The 19,136-nt window shown below is 32.6% G+C and overlaps 1 protein-coding gene across 1 annotated transcript; it reads left to right on the top strand.

Moving 5' to 3' along the window:
• Positions 1–981: 981 nt before the first annotated feature.
• On the top strand, positions 982–18,874 carry LOC140449662 (uncharacterized). The gene is made up of 3 exons (XM_072542943.1): positions 982–1,111; positions 12,397–12,726; positions 16,957–18,874. Exons 2-3 carry the CDS (start codon positions 12,398–12,400, stop codon positions 17,429–17,431), a joined length of 804 nt encoding a protein of 267 aa, XP_072399044.1. The 5' UTR covers positions 982–1,111; position 12,397; the 3' UTR covers positions 17,432–18,874.
• The last annotated feature ends 262 nt before the right edge of the window (positions 18,875–19,136 follow it).

Below are 19,136 nucleotides of genomic sequence, written 5' to 3' on the forward strand. Positions count from 1 at the left end.
GTTAAATATTTTGCATAGATATAGCAATTCGAGAAGATTTGTTAACATGAGGTAGTTTATACCGTCCATACCTGGAGTTGTGTTTTTTGACATTTTAATGTTTGCTGTAAGTTTCCTCGGAGTAATAGGAGTTAGTAAAAATGTGGATATCGATATGGTTATCTGGTATATTTATTGGCAAATGAACAGAGTCTGGAGCAATTTTAAAACTGAATTTTATTTACCCTTTTCCAAATGTCTGATGAAGGGGTTTGCCTATTAAGAGAAGAGCAATACTGTACCCACCTAGACTTAGCTTTTAAGCGGAAAGTACGTTTACACATAGCCTCGTTTCTTTTATATTCATTAAAATTCAAAAGAGTTAGAGTAGATTTAAACTTTGTTTAAAAAGAATTTTTCGTTAAAATTGAAGCAGCTAGGCACTCCTCATCCCACCACGAAGGAACTTTTACAGGTTTTGTTGATTGTTTAATTGGTGTGCATCATTTTTGTTCGCTGCATTTGCAATAGAATCTAATAAGAATAGAATCATCTCGTTAGCGTTATTAATAACTGGCTGCAATCGACTTGTAAAGCCATTGTTGCCATAATTAAGCAACAAATTAACAAACATACCATTAAAAACTCTCGTTTCAAATGATTTTCTACGCTTTTTCAGTAAAATTTTGTCTTTTTTTCATAGTATTTCCCAATATTCACCTTTAGAGTGCATTAAAATCAAATAGCGATCTTACATTGCTTATATTTTGTTTGTTAGTAAAAAAATGACATTTAATATTTTGCATATTTTGTTTATTACATATTGTTATCACCCAATTTCTTAAAAGCAGTTGTTAAATACTTTTATCAAAGAGTGTCAAGGAAAAGGCTTTTTATTTGTTAATTTTCCAGGTCTATTATAGCTATATACCCTAGCACGGATTTGAACCGTGCAGAATTTTTACGTTAGGTTTCTCAGGATAAGACTATACTTATACTATGATAACACTTAGTATTAAAATATTGTTTGCCATCAGTAGTTACAAAGAGTACGATAAGATTATTATATATAAATATCTACTTAGAGAACTAATTTTTGTGTTATACGGTGGTAGTTGGAAAAGCAATAAAGGTAGTGTAAACTTTGAATATTATTTTTATTATTGGCAATTTCTCCCTTTAAGTGAAGGCAATAGACTAAGTGAATCGCTTTTTTTCATTGTTTTTTTAATTTGACCCCAAGCCTGTTAGATAAAGTTAGGTAACCTCAAAACAGCTCACACTTCCTCTAAGGAGAAAATTCACTCACCCCAGATACCTACGGTATCAAAGGGATTGAGCTCTGGTGCGACGCTTTTCATGTTATCGAGTCCTAGGTGACTTGGTACTCGGTGTATCTCCCAAAAATTTTCATACGCATCTGGACGTCGAAAGTAGCGCAGCGTTCTGCAGAGATGTTCATTTAGACCTAGCTTTTTTATGTTTTCTAGGAGGTTCTTCAGGATGACTCCAGTGGTAGAAAGAATAATAGGTATCATCTGAATACTTTCCATTCTACATTGTCTCCTTATTTGTATTTCCAGATCTCAGTATTTGGCGATCTTTTCGTTGTACTTAACACGCAGATTATTGTTTTTAGGTATCGCCACAACGATTAGTGTTATTTGTCTTAATAGTTTATTAACTAGCACAAGATCTGGTCTATTATGTGCTACAGTTTGGTCTGTGAGCACAGTGAGATCCTAGTATAGCTTGTAGTTGTTATTCTCAAGCATACTCTCAGGAATGTATTGATAATATGGGAGATGGTTTGTTTGTAGAAGTCCCAGTTTAAATGCTATCTCTTGATGGAGGATCTTCCCTACTGAGTCATGGCGTTCCTTTTATTCAGTTGCAGCAAATGCCTGGCAGACCCCAGTAAGATGTTGGATAGTTTCTTGGGCTTGACATCCATATCGGCATTTGTCGTTTTGGACCTGAGGGTCTTTGACGATATATTTCGGGTAATTTTTGGTTGGTATAACCTGATCCTGAAAGGCGAGTAATGAACCTTCTGTTTCAGGGAACATCTTTCCTGATGTCAGCCAATAGTTCGACGCTATATTGTCGACATAGTCTTGACTGACTTCATTCGGATGTCGCTCGTGTAGAGGTTTACCCATTCAGATGCGCGTTTTTTCTTGTTTATTATATTATATTTAGTGTTATTATTATAACAATTTATGCTGGAATATGTTGGTGTCTGATCGGCCTATGGTGGAGCAGTACGGCAAGAGATAAGGGCTTGCGGCTCGGTGATACTCCTCCATAGATCCCTACCGGAAGGGCGTGTGCCGCCTAAATACCGACTATCTATATACCGACATATATATATATATATATATATATATATATATATATATATATATATATATATATATATATATATATATATATATATATTATAACAATTTACGCCAATTGCCTATTTTTAAGAATACCTATCCTAGTTACTGTTAGATTGTACACTTTTTCGTGTACAGATGCATTTTCATTGAGTGCATTACATTCGCCTAATATAATAATTTTGTGTTCGTAAATGTTAAAATTTGCAATGACTATCTTTTCATAAAATGTTAGGTTGCCACTCCATCTTTTGCGTGGTCGACCGATACTTCTTCTGCCGATTGGTGACTTATCTCTTGCTATTTTGACGACACGAGTTTCATCCATTTTTCTATTATGTGTCCATTCATTTATACACTGTACGTTACATTTTCTTCTAATGTCTTTACTTCTCTGTCGATCTTTCAGCGTATTTCCTATAATTTTTTCCAGTACTCTGATCTCTAATATTTCCAGTAGCCTTTGTGTTGTGGCTGTGTCAGGTCTTGTTTCTGAGGCATATTTCATTATTGGTTTTACACTGGCTATATAAATTCTTGACTTCATCCCAGTGTTAATGTGTCTGTTTCTTCATATAGTATTATTATGCCGTCAATTTCTATTTTACATCTGGTTGGTTCTTTACTAATTATTACTGTTTTAGTTTTCTGAGATTAGATTGTCATATTAAATTCTTTTGCTCTTGTGTTAAATCTTTGGACCAGTCTGTACAGACTATCTTCATCTTGGTCTATTAATATTGCAACGTCTGCCTAACAGAATATTTTTATTCCTTTGTTTCCCATTCTGTATCCAGTTGTTTTGTTAACGCTTTTGATGATTTCATCCATGATTAAATTAAAGAGCATAGGGCTCAATGAGTCCCCTTGTCTTATTCCGCTGCCTATTTATATAGGTTCTGTAAGTTGTCCAGCTGTCCAGCTGTCATTTCATTTTGTTGTTGTGGTAGATGTTTTTGATAGTTTTTACATTATTTAGGGAAGATTTTTATCTATTATGCGAAAGATGGATTACATCTTTGAGTCTTACTCTGCCAGACGCTTTCTTTAAGTCAATCAGACACACAAATTCTGCTCTATTATGCTCTAGTAGTTTCTCAGTAATTTGCTTTATAACGAATATTGCATCTGTACACGATCGTCCACTACAATAACCATGTTGTTCATCTGCTAAACTTATCTTCTGATTTATTAGTACTTGTAAAATTTTAGTTGTAAATTTTAGGGTAGCATTTAACAAGTTTGTACCTCTGTACTTTTCTGGCTGTTTTTTATCTCCATTTTTAGCAATAGAATTGGTTCGCTCGTTCTCCATTCTTCTGGTAATTTACTGTCTTATATAATTTTATTAATTAATGTCGTTAATTGTTCTGTTATTGCTGCTCTACAGTGTTTTAGTAAATCGTTTGGTATTTACCTGCTGCTTTTCTGTTCTTCAGCTTTTCAAGTATTTTACGACCTTCGTGTACATTTATATTAAGTTCTTCATTTGTAATCATTTCTGTTGTTTTCGGTTCCAGTGTCGTTGGTTCTTCTTCTGCATAGAACTTATTTGGGTAGTCAATCCACGTATTCTTTTCTATGTGTTTTGACTCTATTAGTTCCTTTACCTCCGTTCTTTGATCTCCTATAAAACGCCATATTTTCTTTGTAATCATTTTTAATTTTCCTTACAAGTGTATGTGTTTTGTTTCTAATTACCTTGTAACTATGGTATGCCTCTATTGTTTCTGTTGACATGTATTTCAGGTATACTGTTTTCTTTTCTTTACATTTTTTTTTCACTTCTGTACAAAACCACAGAGTTCTTCGCCTTAGGAACGATTTATTTTTATTTAAATTTCTTTTATCAAGAACTTTTTTGCCCGAGGCTAAGATATTAGACTATTATGTCTGCGACATAATGTGTTTCTGCTTTTTTGGGATATTCTTTTTTGGAATAGGTATCTTGTGGAGTCACCCTGTAAGCTTTCGACTTTTATTAATAAGTATAAATACTAAGTTATGTTTATAACTATAAATATAAGATAAGTTTTTGTTCAATAAGTTAATTTTTTATTGTTCTAGTTCTTTAGTAACGTCTTTCGTTTTACGTCATCAGCTCTGTACGTCCCATTTTGTCGCCGTGGTCGTCGTCCATGTGCTCCATCTAGTATATTCCGAATTCTGGGCCTAGTTGGAATAAAATTTTTTACAAGCAATTGGAGACAGGCCCAATTTTCAAACCCTCCACGTCGGGTGCAGAATAATTATTTCTTAGGATGTTTTTCTCATACACCGATTGTCTTTCAAGACTTCAGAGATCGGTCTTTTCTTTAATATTCTTTCGCCTTCAGCAGCATTGAATACAACCTCATCTGCTCCATTCGCCATTTATCTTTATGTGTCCCTCTAGACAGGGGCCCTCACAGGGTACTATTAACCGAAGCAAGTTACACCCTGGTTTTTACGGGGTTGTTACTCCATCCTCCTCCTTCATTATCCCTTGTGTTATAAGGACCCTGACTGCGAACTGGTATAGCGAAATGATCTAAATAATATTAACATTTTAAAAAATGCTGGCTTTATTTTCTCTATTCGGTACATAATGTCCAAAGATTGATCTCAGTCTTCGTTGACAATGGTTACAATACACGTGTATGTCTTTACTCTCTTTAGCCGGTGACAATTTACTTATATCTCTCCAATATGGATTTTGTTTTTGGGGATTCTCATATATTTTCAACGAAAGTTCGTATTTATTTACTCGCTTTCGTAATTTATCCTTTATATTTTAGTTCTTCGGGACGATCTGCAAAGCTATTGTATCGCAATAACATATTTTGCTGTTTATTTTGTCGACATTCATCTTAATTCCACTAACTTTTTAGAACTAACAATAGAAAGTATGAATCCTTGTCTTAATCTTAATCTTAATCATCGTCATCATCATCCAGCCTTTATTTATTACGTCCACTGCTGGACATAATGCTCCCTTAAAATCTCTCATTCTTTGCTATGTTGTGTTCTTTGTTGCCAATTTTTCGTGGTACGCCTGATGTCGTCAGCCCAACGTATAGGTGGTCTTCCTCTACTACGTTTGTCTGCTCTTCGCCTGCAATGTGTAATTTTGCTCCTCCATCGTGAGACATGCATTCCCGCTACATGGCCAGCCCAATTCCATTTTAATTCCGCTATGTGTTCCTCAATAGCAGCAATACTCGTCCTTTTTCGCAGAACTTCGTTTCTTATTCGGTGGGCCAGTTTGATAGAATATATGCCTTGATTTCAGTGTTTTTAAAGTTTCACCTCTCTTTCTAACTTCTCTGATACCTATGACATCTTATTTAATTTTATTCATTTCAATTTTTACATTTCCGTGAATCTCTCTTTTGACAATAGACTTCTAACAATGTATGTACTAACGTAAAGAGTTATGGGGTTTTTGGGTTTCCGTATAGTCAACTTTTTGTCCCCCCTCCCCCAGAATCCTTGGGAGATTCGTTTTAAAATCTGACATTGCGGTTTTAAGGCGTATATTGGCATTAAAACACCACGCCTGCCAGACGGGTTGGACAGCCGGTTAAATAAACTTGATTGTCGCCTGCAACTTTGTGGTACCGCACCTCTCAAGAATTGTGTTCGTCAGCCACGGGCCACTAATGACACAGCTGCTGACCTGTGTTATGTCCTCAGTTGATCCACGGGTATTTATTTGGCCAAGCCTCATTCGTAGGTACCTGTCCTGCATATCTACAATACCTTCCCTATCAGCCATTGGGACGCGCTGTGTCGGGGTTGAGGACTTCCCATCTCAATCTATCTTGCGAGAGTACTGAAGGACCCCTACTAAGTTCAGAGTCCGTCCTTTACGCAAGCTGAGACCAACTATCTTAATGTTGATATCTAATTGTTCTTCATGGATACGTATGCATGCTGTTTTATTCCAATACAGTTTACCCATAGTCTTTTTTTACTTCTTATAGTTTAATCCAAGCATATCGCCTGTTTTTCTTTAACATTACCTCTTGGTACGGTAACTAGAATATTGTCATTCCATATTTTTCTATTTCTAGATGGCCCTATACTTCTTCTTTCTCCTGGTGACATCTCAGGCAATTTTAACTACTTTATTTTCTACCATTCTGCGAATTTAACTATACCTTTCGAGATTATACATGAGTCGCTGACAAGCACAATGGTCTAAATGTAAAATTGATGTTTTGAAGAATTAAGCTAAAAATGGAACCAGTTATTTTTAGTAACCAGTATTATTCTATTTACTTACATAAATATTTCTGAAACCCTATACATTATCTGAGTCAAATGAGCAAAAGATTAATAAAAAATCTTTTCTTATATAAAAAAAAGTCAGTTGTGCCACTATGTCAAATATTAAGCTTGTACGAAAAAACATAAAACTTTCACTTGGTTCACCTATTCTTCTGTTTCCGATCCCATACCATTATCTATGGTATGATATGCCGACGGAATGTTAGGAAAAAGACTCTAAAGGTCTTTATATTATAGTTACTCTATGGGTCTTCTAGCAGGATAGAGGATATCCAAGTCGAAGTCTTCTCTTTTTATCTGAAAAACATCTGTTCTTTTTTTTGAGACTTAACTCAACCAACACAATTAAATAATACACAAATTTTTTTTTGAAATATTCCAATACATTATGAAGGCCTCTTCTGCTTTGAACATTAGTCATTGTATTTTAAACCGCTCTACATTTATATCTTGCTCCCCTTTTTTCCGGTTTGTAAGTAACTTCTCTAGTTTTTCAGTACACTTAAAATATTAAGAGATCATTTTAAATACCTAAAATTTATTATTCTTTTTGGAACTGGAAATAAGTTTTACCCAATTGTCTGGCAAAAAAATGTCTTTAAAATATCGTTTTTGTTTTTCTATGACTCCAAAATATCTGTCACATGGCAAATAAGAGTGACCGGAAAATCGTTAACATACGTTTTTACGTAGGTAGTGTAAAATGTAAGAACCAATTTCTTATGGACCACGTGAGACTATGCCTTCATGTGTATCTGACCTGTCGTTAGATTATGGATGCCAAAACAATACATTCACAGCTGTCTCTTGTAATAAGCCACTCCCGTAGAAATACTAGGAGTAGCTAAAGCTTTTATCAAATCAAATGTAATTTCTGTTGTGGTATCTTTATCATTGACTACATCTTTCTTTATTCCACTTCGAGCTGCTTCTGCCTTCCGTAGGTGTAACTCTTTTTCTTTTTCCATTCAGCTTTTTTCTACACCCACACCAGCTTTTTATTTTCATGTTATAAGCATCACATCGTTTGCAAGTGTCAGTAAGAGCGTAACGGAAATGAAGATTAAAATCTTTATTTAATATTTTCGAAAAGACGAATTTGGATACCTTTACATCTCTGGTTCTTCACTTTGCACATACAAATCAAAAAGTTTTGAGATATTTAAATCAAGTGACAGATACATACTCTCGATTAGGATGTTTGTTGCGGCTATAGTGGGATGTATATTTGTCAAATTTGTTAATGAAATCTTTTATGTTTTTAATATCCCTTTCCTTTGTCTTATTCTTAGCGGGCCCCTTGCCTCTTTTATCCAGTAGAGGAGTGATTAATTCGTTTTTTCTTGATTTTTTTATTAAATCTCTGGTGAGCCTTCCATCTTAAACTTGCAAAGCTTTTTCGAAAAATGATATGCAAACAGTTACTATATCAACTGATTCTTTCGATAATGTATAAATTCATATCTTATAACATTTATTATTAGTTTCGTTTGAACCGTCGTATAGTGAGGACCGCTGTGGAAATAGGTCCAGATGCGGTCGTTGCATATGCGGTCAAGGTAAGTTTCGTTGCAAAAGCGGTTAATCCAAAATATTTCGGCAGGTAACGTTGCACTTGCGATCAGACATTTAACTTAAAAGCTAGAAATCTAAGGTCGTAAGTTAGTAATCACCTGAGTTATTAACAGGCGCGGTCGACCCCATTGAAATATTTTAATCCGCTTATATATATTTCGATGAATACGTAATATAAACAGTAATGGCTAAACCAGAATAATCCCATCGTTACGGATTTTTGGAAAGTTTGTATTTGCCTAATTATAAAGGTTGGGGGGAGAATTACCAAAATCTAAATATAAAAACAAATGCATATTATTTGTATATTGTTAGGTTGAGAGATTGTTTAGTGCAGTACGTAACAACTTTTAATAATGGAAAATTTTGAAGTGATTGAAAACACCAAGGGAAAACCTTCTGCTCTTCACGTTGGATATCAGTATCGAAAATATAGGAAGAATAAGAAAGATGTTGTAACTTAGGTATGTGTAAAAGACCGTCACCACAACTGTAAAGGGAGGATGAAAACAAAACTGACGGAATTACTCGAAGTCAACCAACAAACCTGTGTCCCCGATGTAGCTCTCTTAGAAGTAAAAAGGCTACGTTCATTTCAAAAAAGAGAGCTCGAGGAAAAGACGCTAAAATCCCAGACATTTACATGGAAGAGTTCGAAAAACTATTTACCAAAGGAGTCGATTTTGTGAGTGAAATTCCTTTGTATGCCTCACATAAGTCTACACTGTGTCGTTCAAGGCATTTACCAACTGGTGTCAGACTAGAACCAGCATCGTCTATTGAAATAGATATCCCACTGGAAATGTTGACATTAGAAGATGGATAGACGTTTTGTGTTTTGACGACACTGAAGAAGAAGAAAGAATTTTATATTTTTTGACTTCAAAAGCAATGGAAACGTTAGCAACAAAAACAGATTGTTTTGTCGACGGTATATTTAAGAGTTCCTTTAAAAAGTTTACACAAATATATACCGTGCATGTTGATATGGGCAACACTGACGACGATACAAGAATTGTTCCTGTGTTGTATGCGCTTCTACCAAAAAAAAAAATGAAAACGTATAGAAGGCTGTTTACAATACTGACAAAAAAACTAGGCGAATGGAAACCAACAACAGTGACACTTGATTTTGAAGATGTTGTTATTTAAGCTCTCAAAACTGTTTTCCCAGATGTTAGACTGTATGGATGCAACTACCATTTTAATCAGTCGCTTTGGAGAAACATTCAGTCGATCGGACTGACAACACAATACATTAACGACGATAACGTTAGACTTTATTTAAGAATGTGTTCTGCATTATCATACTACCTTTGGAGCAAGTAGAAGAGGGGTGTAGAAACGAAAGAAAATGTTTATTCAACTGGATAATAGGATACAGAGTGCAACAAAACTATTGCAGTGCTCTTGTGATATAAAATCATTTTTGGTCTCCGTGGCAAATATTCAAAAATTTCACTAAAAAAAACATTAAAATAAAAAAATGACAAAAAAAAACAAAAAAAAATTAAACATGCCTATGATTCATCATAGCCAGTCCTAAGCCTGGATAAAATATGAAGGATTATTTTAAATGTTTGTACTTAACTAATACACATTAAATATAAAAAGACTCTTAGGGAAGAAACTCCAATTTTTAAATTTATAGTACTTGTTAACATTTGACACAAACAGTAAGGTAGCTAATTTATACAGGGTGTTTCAAAAAAAGGTAACCCCGTCTCTAGGGTAGGTAAAACACTGAAAAATAATTGGGGTTTGCTTAGTAAAAAATTTTTGTAACGCCATCAGTTTTCAAGATACAGGGCGTTGAAGAAAAAAAAATTTTACGCATTTTTTACGATTTTGCCGAAACTACTGGCAACATTGTAATGAAATTTTATACGAATATGTTTTGGAAGCTGATACATCCCATGAATTTGTTTTTATATCTGATTCTCATAGAGGGCGCTAGTTACACGGATCATACTAAGTATTAGTCAATATAACTTTTTTAAGAGTATAATTATTAATCAAAATTTTAACTAAACTTAAACATCATTCAATTTTACACGAAAAAGGTACTCTTGGTAAAACTCGATACTGTGTACCGTTTTTGGAATATTTTGATTTGAAAATTATGAAGTAATAATTGATGCTGGTATAAAATAGTTAGTAATTAAACAAAACTAACCAGAAGCAAATTAAATTAATGACTAAAAACATAAAATAAAATTCAATTACAGTAAGTGTTCAAAATGCCCTCCGTTTTCGCGAATACACAAGTCTATTCTTTTTTCTAAAGATTCCATTAACCTTCTAAGCGGTAAGGGATCAGCTATGATGTCATTAAATTGACGTTGAATTCTTTCTTGGCGTGAATTTACCTCTGTGGCATAGACTTTTTCCTTAATATACGACCAAATTTAAATTTCCAGGCAGAATATGATAACCTATTAATTTGTTACCTAAAGTTGCTGCCCAAACATTAACTTTTAATGAGTGTTGGTAATGTGATACCCTTTTGACTCATGGATTCTTATCACACCAGTAGTGTACATTATGGGAGTTAAACATACCTTGGCGCGTAAAGGTGGCCTCGTCCGTAAAAAGAATGCATTTTAAAAAATTTGGATTGTGGGCTGTCCTTTGTTGCAATGTTTCACAAAAATCCACTCTAACCGGTAGATCATCTGACAAGAGCTCTTGGACTTGTCTGTAATGATAAGGATGTAATTGCTGTTCTTTCAGTATCCGCCAAGTACTTGAAGAAGAAGTATTTGTTTGTCTTGCTATATTCCTTACGCTAACTGTTGGATCTTGATCAAGTAAATTTAAAATATTATTTTCTTTATTAATTGTTCTTGTTATTCTTGGTCTACCAGAATTTATTTTATTTGGTCTCACATTCCCAGTTTCTCGACAACGTCGTTCTACGGCTCTAAATGTTTTTTTACTTGGTAAGTTTCTTCTATGAAACTTTTCTGCATCTGACATCTAACATGTCAGTGTATTCAACATTTGGGTACATGTTGATTTGATTTTACAAATAACAAGGTTTCAAAACTCTAATTATTGTTGATTTATCGTCATAACAATCAATAAATGTGAGATTTCCATGGCACACTTGGAGAAAATAGAGGTATACCTATTAGAACTTTATCATTACTACCAGCATCAATTATTACTACATAATTTTCAAATCAAAATATTCCGAAAACGGTACACAGCATCGAGTTTTACCAAGAGTATCTTTTTCGTGTAACATTGAATGATGTTTAAGTTTATTTGAAATTTTGATTAATAATTATACTCTTAATAAAGTTATATTGACTAATACTTAGTACGATCCGTGTAACTAGCGCCCTCTATGAGAATCAGATATAAAAACAAATTCATGGGATGTATCAGCTTCCAAAACATATTCGTATAAAATTTCATTACAATGTTGCCACTAGTTTCGGCAAAATCGTAAAAAATGCGTAAATTTTTTTTCTTCAACGTCCTGTATCTTGAAAATGGATGGCGTTACAATTTTTGAAACACCCTGTATAGAAATAATCAACAATCCCTTAATATTTTATTTATGCAATTTACTATTTTAAATGGAAAATAAGCCACAATTTATGTTGAAAATTAAATTTATTGACGTTTCGACTTAAAAATCGGATGCCGTTGTGAAAATACAAAATATGAATAAAAATAAAACAAATTTTGTTTATGTTGTTTGCTAAACAATTCTTCTAATAATTTAATTTAATCTGACTCATTCATATTGAAAATTCAGACATATATTATACATTTTAAAGTAGACAAGAATTGTTCCTGTGCTCTATGCGCTTCAAACAAAAAAATGAAAACGTATATAAGGCTGTTTACAATACTGACAAAAAACTAGGCGGACGGAAACCAACAACAGTGACGCTTGATTTTGAAGATGCTGTTATTTTCCCAGACGTTAGACTGCATGGATACAATTACCATTTTAATCAGTTAACCCATTTTCTACCAGAATATCAATAAATATATTTTTTCATAAATATAACTGCAGATATCAATGGAATGAAACTAAATAAACGTAAAAATATGTTTTGATTGAATTATGAGACCAACTATTTGAATATAGTTCCCGATTTTGTAACAAAATTATCACCCCAATAAAAACTGACAACTCTAATGTATTCACTTGCAATTTTAATTTTAGGATGAAATCACTTCTATTTCTCCTGCTTTTCTATAGCTGGCAGATTTCCTTCGCCCAAAAGTGCTCAAGTCCGGAAGTATCAAGAAAGTTATCATTTATTTATAGAACCGTACCATCATCTAAAATTGAACTGATAGAATGTTTCTATACTGACGGCAACCCGAAAAATAATTATTATGATATTACCAACAACTGCGTTACTGCTGCCAGAACCAAAATATTCATTGACAAATATGGCGATGACCACCGTGTCAACGTGGGAGGATCCAAAGTTACTCTTAAAACGTACTATGCCGATGCTGATACATCACAGAACGTAGTTTTTCTTAAGTGAGTATTGTATTAACCCTTTAACAGCGAAATTTGTTTTTTCTTATCTTATTAAAACTATATATTTTCGGAAAATAAAAAAAATATATGAAAGGCATACACTTTATTAACCACAATTGGACTGTTGCTATATGGTAACGCTAGCCTAATACGCAATACAAAATTATTTGTTATGGAATATTTCATTACATTATATACATAGCCCACTGTCACATTTCAAACATTTTTTACGTTAGATTGAACACCCTTCCCTGGCACATATTTTTCTTTTCTTATTTTCATTAGGCACAAGTAAATGTCTACGACCATAATATCGTAGATCATCTGACACTCTGTTAAATGTCACAATGGAACGTGATATTGCTGTTTTCCAGCGCCTTTAGGGGGAGCCTTATATTTGGTAAGATATGCTTGTACTACTTGTCTTCTAAAATCTAGTTGAGGTGTAGATTGCGTCTTCCTGTAAACATTCCATGCATTTACCATAGAAATATCTAACAACCATGTGAAGATTGCCCACCACCACTTTTTACGTCTGATATTTATCCGGTATCTTGAAAGATTCTCATCTAACAAATCAGTACCTCCCATAAATCGGTTATATTCAGTTATAATTGATGGACGACTGATTTGAATAATTTTTTTTATATAATTTTATGACCAACTGGATTTATTCCATGGCATGTAGACGCTGCAGCAACTGCATTGTTATCTACCAATTTAACGATAATTACGTCATCATCCTTGTTTAGTCTTGAAGTTTGTTTCAAAAGATCTTTCTTTTGGGGTAATGAGCAAGATTTGGGTAAGCGGTTTTTCTGAATCGTATTTCAGTTGTTTTGAATAAAATATAATATTAAAACCCTTAATTAGGTTGTCAAAATAAAATTTGAATGGTAAAATTTGGTTAGCTTCAGGGAATTCGTGTATCATATTTACAATTGGAGCTATGTTTTTTCCTGTGGTTTTCTTGTGGTTTGTGGTTTGGTATAGACCAAAATTTACTAGATACCCTGATGCAGTATTCAGACACCACATCTTGTAGCCGAACCTATTTAATTTTCCCTGAATAAACTGTTTACAGGGATGTTCCCGAAATATTTTATCATGCATTCGTCAAAATCCAAGTTTTGTTCTGGAATCCAGTCTAAATTTTTTTTTCAACTTATCCATCAACAGCCTCAATTTCCACATTTTATCAGATTTTTCCGGTTCGTTGTTATCTGAACCGTGCAGGTATCTTCGAATTTGACGAAATCTATCTAGGCGCATAACTTGACTTACCATTTTATTTCGCATGTCATCTTGAGAGTCCCAGTAAAAATCTCGACCAGATAATTCGACATGTCCCGATAAAATGAGAATAGCAAAGCAACATTTCATTTCATCCAGCGTGATAGAATTTGTGTCTTTCAAGAAAATTGCTAATTAGTTGATTCGTCAACAATGAACTAAATTATGTCATCATTCAAAAATGTTTCCAAACCTTTAAGAGGGAATAAGCTTTTGAATCGTGCATCATTTTGTTTTAAAAATTGTCTTGCACGAGGAACTAAATCTCCATTTATTTGGTTCTGCCTGGTCATTTTGGTATTTCGTACCTTTCATCCTCTTCAAACTGCTCTGTATGAAATCGTACTTCAGCAGGGGCTGTTAGATGTTGCTTCTTAAGATTGTCAACAATACCTTCATTATCCTCTTCACCTGAGTTTTCATCCGTGAGAAGATTTTATTCTAGAGGCTCTATTAAAATTTTTTTGAATATTAATCTCATAATCATAAACCATGTTCAAAGCCTCTCCTAACGTAAAACCTCACCTGCAACAAATAAACAGTAATTTAACATTAGCACCCATAACTGGCTAGCGTTACCATATCGTAACGCTCTACAAAATAGTGCTAATAATGAAGCTGGTAAATTTTAACATTAAAATAATATAACATAGATCGAAAGTGATCTATTAACCGTCATATATTATCAATATTTTGACAATTATGCTTAAAATAAAATATTTCTAACACTTACTCTAGACGGAAGTCCACTAGGTTGAGAGTCTATTTTATACCACAAACTTCATTATAGGTTAGAATTCCTTTGGCAAAGGCTTCGTAGATTAATCTGTGGTATGTCCTTAACAATGGCTTAAAAGGATTGTCACAACTCACACTTATTAATTTTAATGGATGAAATTAGTTAAATATTCTTTTCTTTCGTTCATATGCAATTCTATGCGTATGCATTTCATTCATATGCAAGTCCACTAGGTTGAGAGTCTATTTTCAACCACAAACTTCAACACACTAATTCAACTAAAAATAATTTTGTTTTGAAGAATCCAGTTAAACCATCGCTTGCACTAATATTCGACAGTAAAATGACGCAACCGATATACTGAATTTCCAACAAATCTCAACAATATGAACATAAATAGAGATGGGCGCAACTGTTACCATATGGTAACGTTAGCCGTTCATGGATTAAGTAAGCAAATCCGACTGTTAAAATAAGATTTCCGCCAAAGAGTTCATGATCCTTTTTATGTTTTTTTCTTTTTCTAATCACAATTTTCAAGTAATGTCTAGAGTATCAAAAGCTTGTGAAAGGAAATACGGTATAACTGAAATAGCATTTTTCATCAACAAAAATTTACGCTAAAAACAGATAATGTTGCTTTAATTCATTTAATGAAAAATAACTGGTTAACAATAAAATACGTCAAGGAATATTATTGCCTCAAAAATATGACTTTGAATTTACCTACATTAAAGGGAAATATCATTGTCTGATGATGTCTCTTGCGCTGATGAAAACATTAAAAATGAATATCAAAGAATATTACAAATAGGAATATATTTCAAACATATCAAAATAGGAAAATAGGATAATTTGATTGGAAATGGGAAATTTTTAAAAATACAGCTTACAACTCCGCACTAGAAGTGTGTGGCTTTCTAATCGAAAGACGTTCAGGAACGAACGAAAATAAAAAATGGACGGAAATATATAATAACACGAAAATTCAATAAGATAAACAACAGTATACATAAAAATTCGAAATATTGTCAAAATAAAAACAGCAAAAGGGGAAAGCTGAAAAAAATTTGGAAATGTAATAAAGGAAAAACACATTACAAATTGACAAATTGACAAAAAAGACAGTTGATAGATAAAGGCAAGAGAAAAGAAATAAAGGCAATTATGGCTAAATTCCAGTGGAATGGAAAAATAACTTGATTAATAACAAATTAATTTAAAAAGTTCAACTGAATGGAACAAGATCAGAAATATTTTATATAAAAAAATGCATAAAGCAATGATATAGTTTAAGTCAACTATTATTTATATAATATTGGACATAATATTAAAAAATACTATTGTTCTTTTAGCAGACAATTACGAAAAATTGAAGACGCTGACAGATTTGGAAGGAAAAAATAAAGAGTGAAAAGAAGATCAAGATGATAATAAATAAAAAAGAACACAGAATAAAATAATTAAAATCAAAGAGAAATAATAGAAAGAAAGAAGTAAATAATCAAATCTAGATAATTTAGATATAACAAGACGAAGGAAGGTCACTATCATAATATACTATGCATTAAATACAAGAGTACTCAAAGAAAGAAAGAAATATAATACACAAGAGTTAAACTGATAATTTTTAACGGAATGGTTGTTTCGTGTGAAACAACTATTATAGTGCGAGTTAAGTATAGACATTACAGAAAAAACAGAAAACGAAAATATAAAGTACCGAAATAGAATATTTAATGATTGCTGAACATGCCAAAATTGACAGATAAAAATGAAGAAATTAGATAAAATATAAATCAAGAAACCGCTACTAAAAACAAAATTAAAAGGGAACAGTTTGGGCTGGTATGATTTTATCTAATGAAAAAAACTAAAACAATTTAACTAAAAAAACGTTGAAGAAATAAGAAGCAATGACTACAGAAAAGAAAAACTTAAATGAAATGAAATAATAGGAAACAAACGTTACAATAAATCGGGTTGATGCTAATAGGTATATGAATTCACGCGAAGAAGACGTAGCAGTGAAGGCATATATGTGCCCCACTTTTTCGTTTGCCATCTTTTAACATAAAACTTAATGACAGCCTAGAATGATATTAGTTTCAAAAAAAGGTATCAAACTTATAACAATAAAATCAAATCTAGAATTTTGTACACCATTTTCTAATCAATATGTTTTTGTTTTATTGTAGATCCGGAAAGAAATGCAGGTATGACGCTGGCTTTTGCTACGACTCTTCCGAAGGAAATAACTATGCCGTAGTATGGACTGTCAATCCAGTACCAAAAGTCGTATGTCCTAATCAACTTCAGCAAATTTTCTACGGTTACGTTGATTTTTGGACCTTTACTGTAGAAAACAGAAAATATCTTATTTACTCTGTTCCACTAAGCGATCAATCATTTTCCTTAAGCCTATCGAACACAACAGTTTGCCACGGAAAACAAGCTTGGTATGTCGACGAACAAGGTTTCTTAGTATCGTTTACTAGTCTGCTACCTGGTATTACATCCACTCCTAAATTGGACCGAAAGCTCTTTCCGCCATTCAAATCTAAAGGAGATATTAGTGACAGTATTATTAGGGACTGCACTCTGAAATCCTATAACTTAAACTTTGGTACTAGGACCGATACTGATTATTTATCAGATTCAGATATCAGATAACAAAATATTGATAACAACAAAAATGCCATAAATAAACTAGCAAAAGATATACAGAATCACAACAGTGACAAGGGACCATCTTCAAATGTACTTTCAGAATTGAATAAAGTAAAATCATCAATAAACACAAACTTCAATAATATTAACAAACTATTCAAAGATATCAACGAGCTGAGAACTGTAGATACAGACATTTATTCGATAATAACAAATTTAGTTAATAGTGTTAAACAATTAAAGATAGACATTAAAGAATTTAATAAAAATAATAATAACATAGAAAAATATTTAAAGGAATTTAAAAATGATGTTAACAAGAAATTCTACGACTATAATACAGACATCAAAATAGAATTAGCTAAACTTAAACAATCGTCAGGATCAAATGTTCTAAATACACTTAATCCAACAATACAAAGTCTTAACCACAGCAGTACAACCTGCTTAAATAAAGTAACTAGTCTTGAAAAAGACACAAAAAGGTCCATACAAAAGTTACAAACCGACTTGATGGACACTCAAGACTCGCTAGAAAAAACTGTTAAGAAGTTTATATTGGCTAATTTAACAAACATTGAAATGTTTTTTAGTCGAAAATTAAATGATGTTTTAGCATCAGCAAATAAAAAATACAACCAATCATTGAATGAAATATACACTTTTAAAAATAATCTTAAGAACGATCTAGCAATGCTAGAAGGGAAGCTTGACAAATGCTCAATTGATCAAAAGACAACCTCCGATGAACTGGAAAAGACAAAACGATCTTTTTCCACCAAATTTTCATCTTCATCATTAAGCAATTAAAAGAATCACTTTACAATTACGTAAACATGTCAATTTCTAGTCTAACAGATGCTACCAACAAGGACTTTTCTAAAGAACTTGCTGATCTAAAAAGAAGCCTATCAGAAAAGTTTAATAATGGTTTTCTTAATCAAGTCGGTAATACAGCAACATCTGCTCTCGACAAAAGCCGTAAGTGCGAAACCGAAGTAAACCAGCTAAAGAGTGAGATTAATAAGTTGAGGAATGATTTTCAAAAAAACTTGGACATTCTCAAAGCAGAAAATGAGGAAGCTAGAAAGAGATTTGGTATAGAAGACAGTACTATTGTCTGGTAGTATATATAAATTGCAGAGTCGTTTTTTTTTTGTTATTTGTTTTTACTCTGATATCTCGTTTCCCATATCTTACCATTACTTTTCGATCTTCTATTTGCTATTTTTTTTTAATTTTTTTTATATTTCCATCTATTTAAACTTTAAGCTTTAAATTTTTTATTACCGTATTATTCTGTTATTTTGAAATTGCGGTTGATTCTACTTTCTCGAAAATGCAATCCAAGTAAAGTCGTAATACTTGTACAGCTTCTGGGAATGGTATTATCTTTTATTAAAAATATGTTTAAATAAAAATTAAAATAATAAAATTTTAAAAAAACTTTATTGTTTTAATAAGAGTTTAATTATCTAAACATTTTCTAATTTAGAAGAAAAATAAAAATCATCTTAATTTATGAAACTTCGATTGTCGAAATTTCTTTAAGCCAGAAAGAATGTTAAATCAACGATTCTCTGACTATTGAGTAGGCTGGTGCTATTTAAAATAGGTTATTACTATATTTTTAAGTACCGATATTAAAAATTAGCAAAAGTCAGAAAGAAAACTTCAGAAGTTTCAACTTTTAATTCATCTGCATTTT

Source organism: Diabrotica undecimpunctata, chromosome 1 (assembly GCF_040954645.1).
Source record: "Diabrotica undecimpunctata isolate CICGRU chromosome 1, icDiaUnde3, whole genome shotgun sequence".
Taxonomy (NCBI): Eukaryota; Metazoa; Arthropoda; class Insecta; order Coleoptera; family Chrysomelidae; genus Diabrotica; species Diabrotica undecimpunctata.

Bases quoted from the DNA above. Each gene is read 5' to 3' on its own strand.
- LOC140449662 (XM_072542943.1), top strand. From the start codon at position 12,398: ATGAAATCACTTCTATTTCTCCTGCTTTTCTATAGCTGGCAGATTTCC. The intron at 12,727-16,956 runs GTGAGTATTGTA...GTTTTATTGTAG, and splicing joins CAGAACGTAGTTTTTCTTAA to ATCCGGAAAGAAATGCAGGT.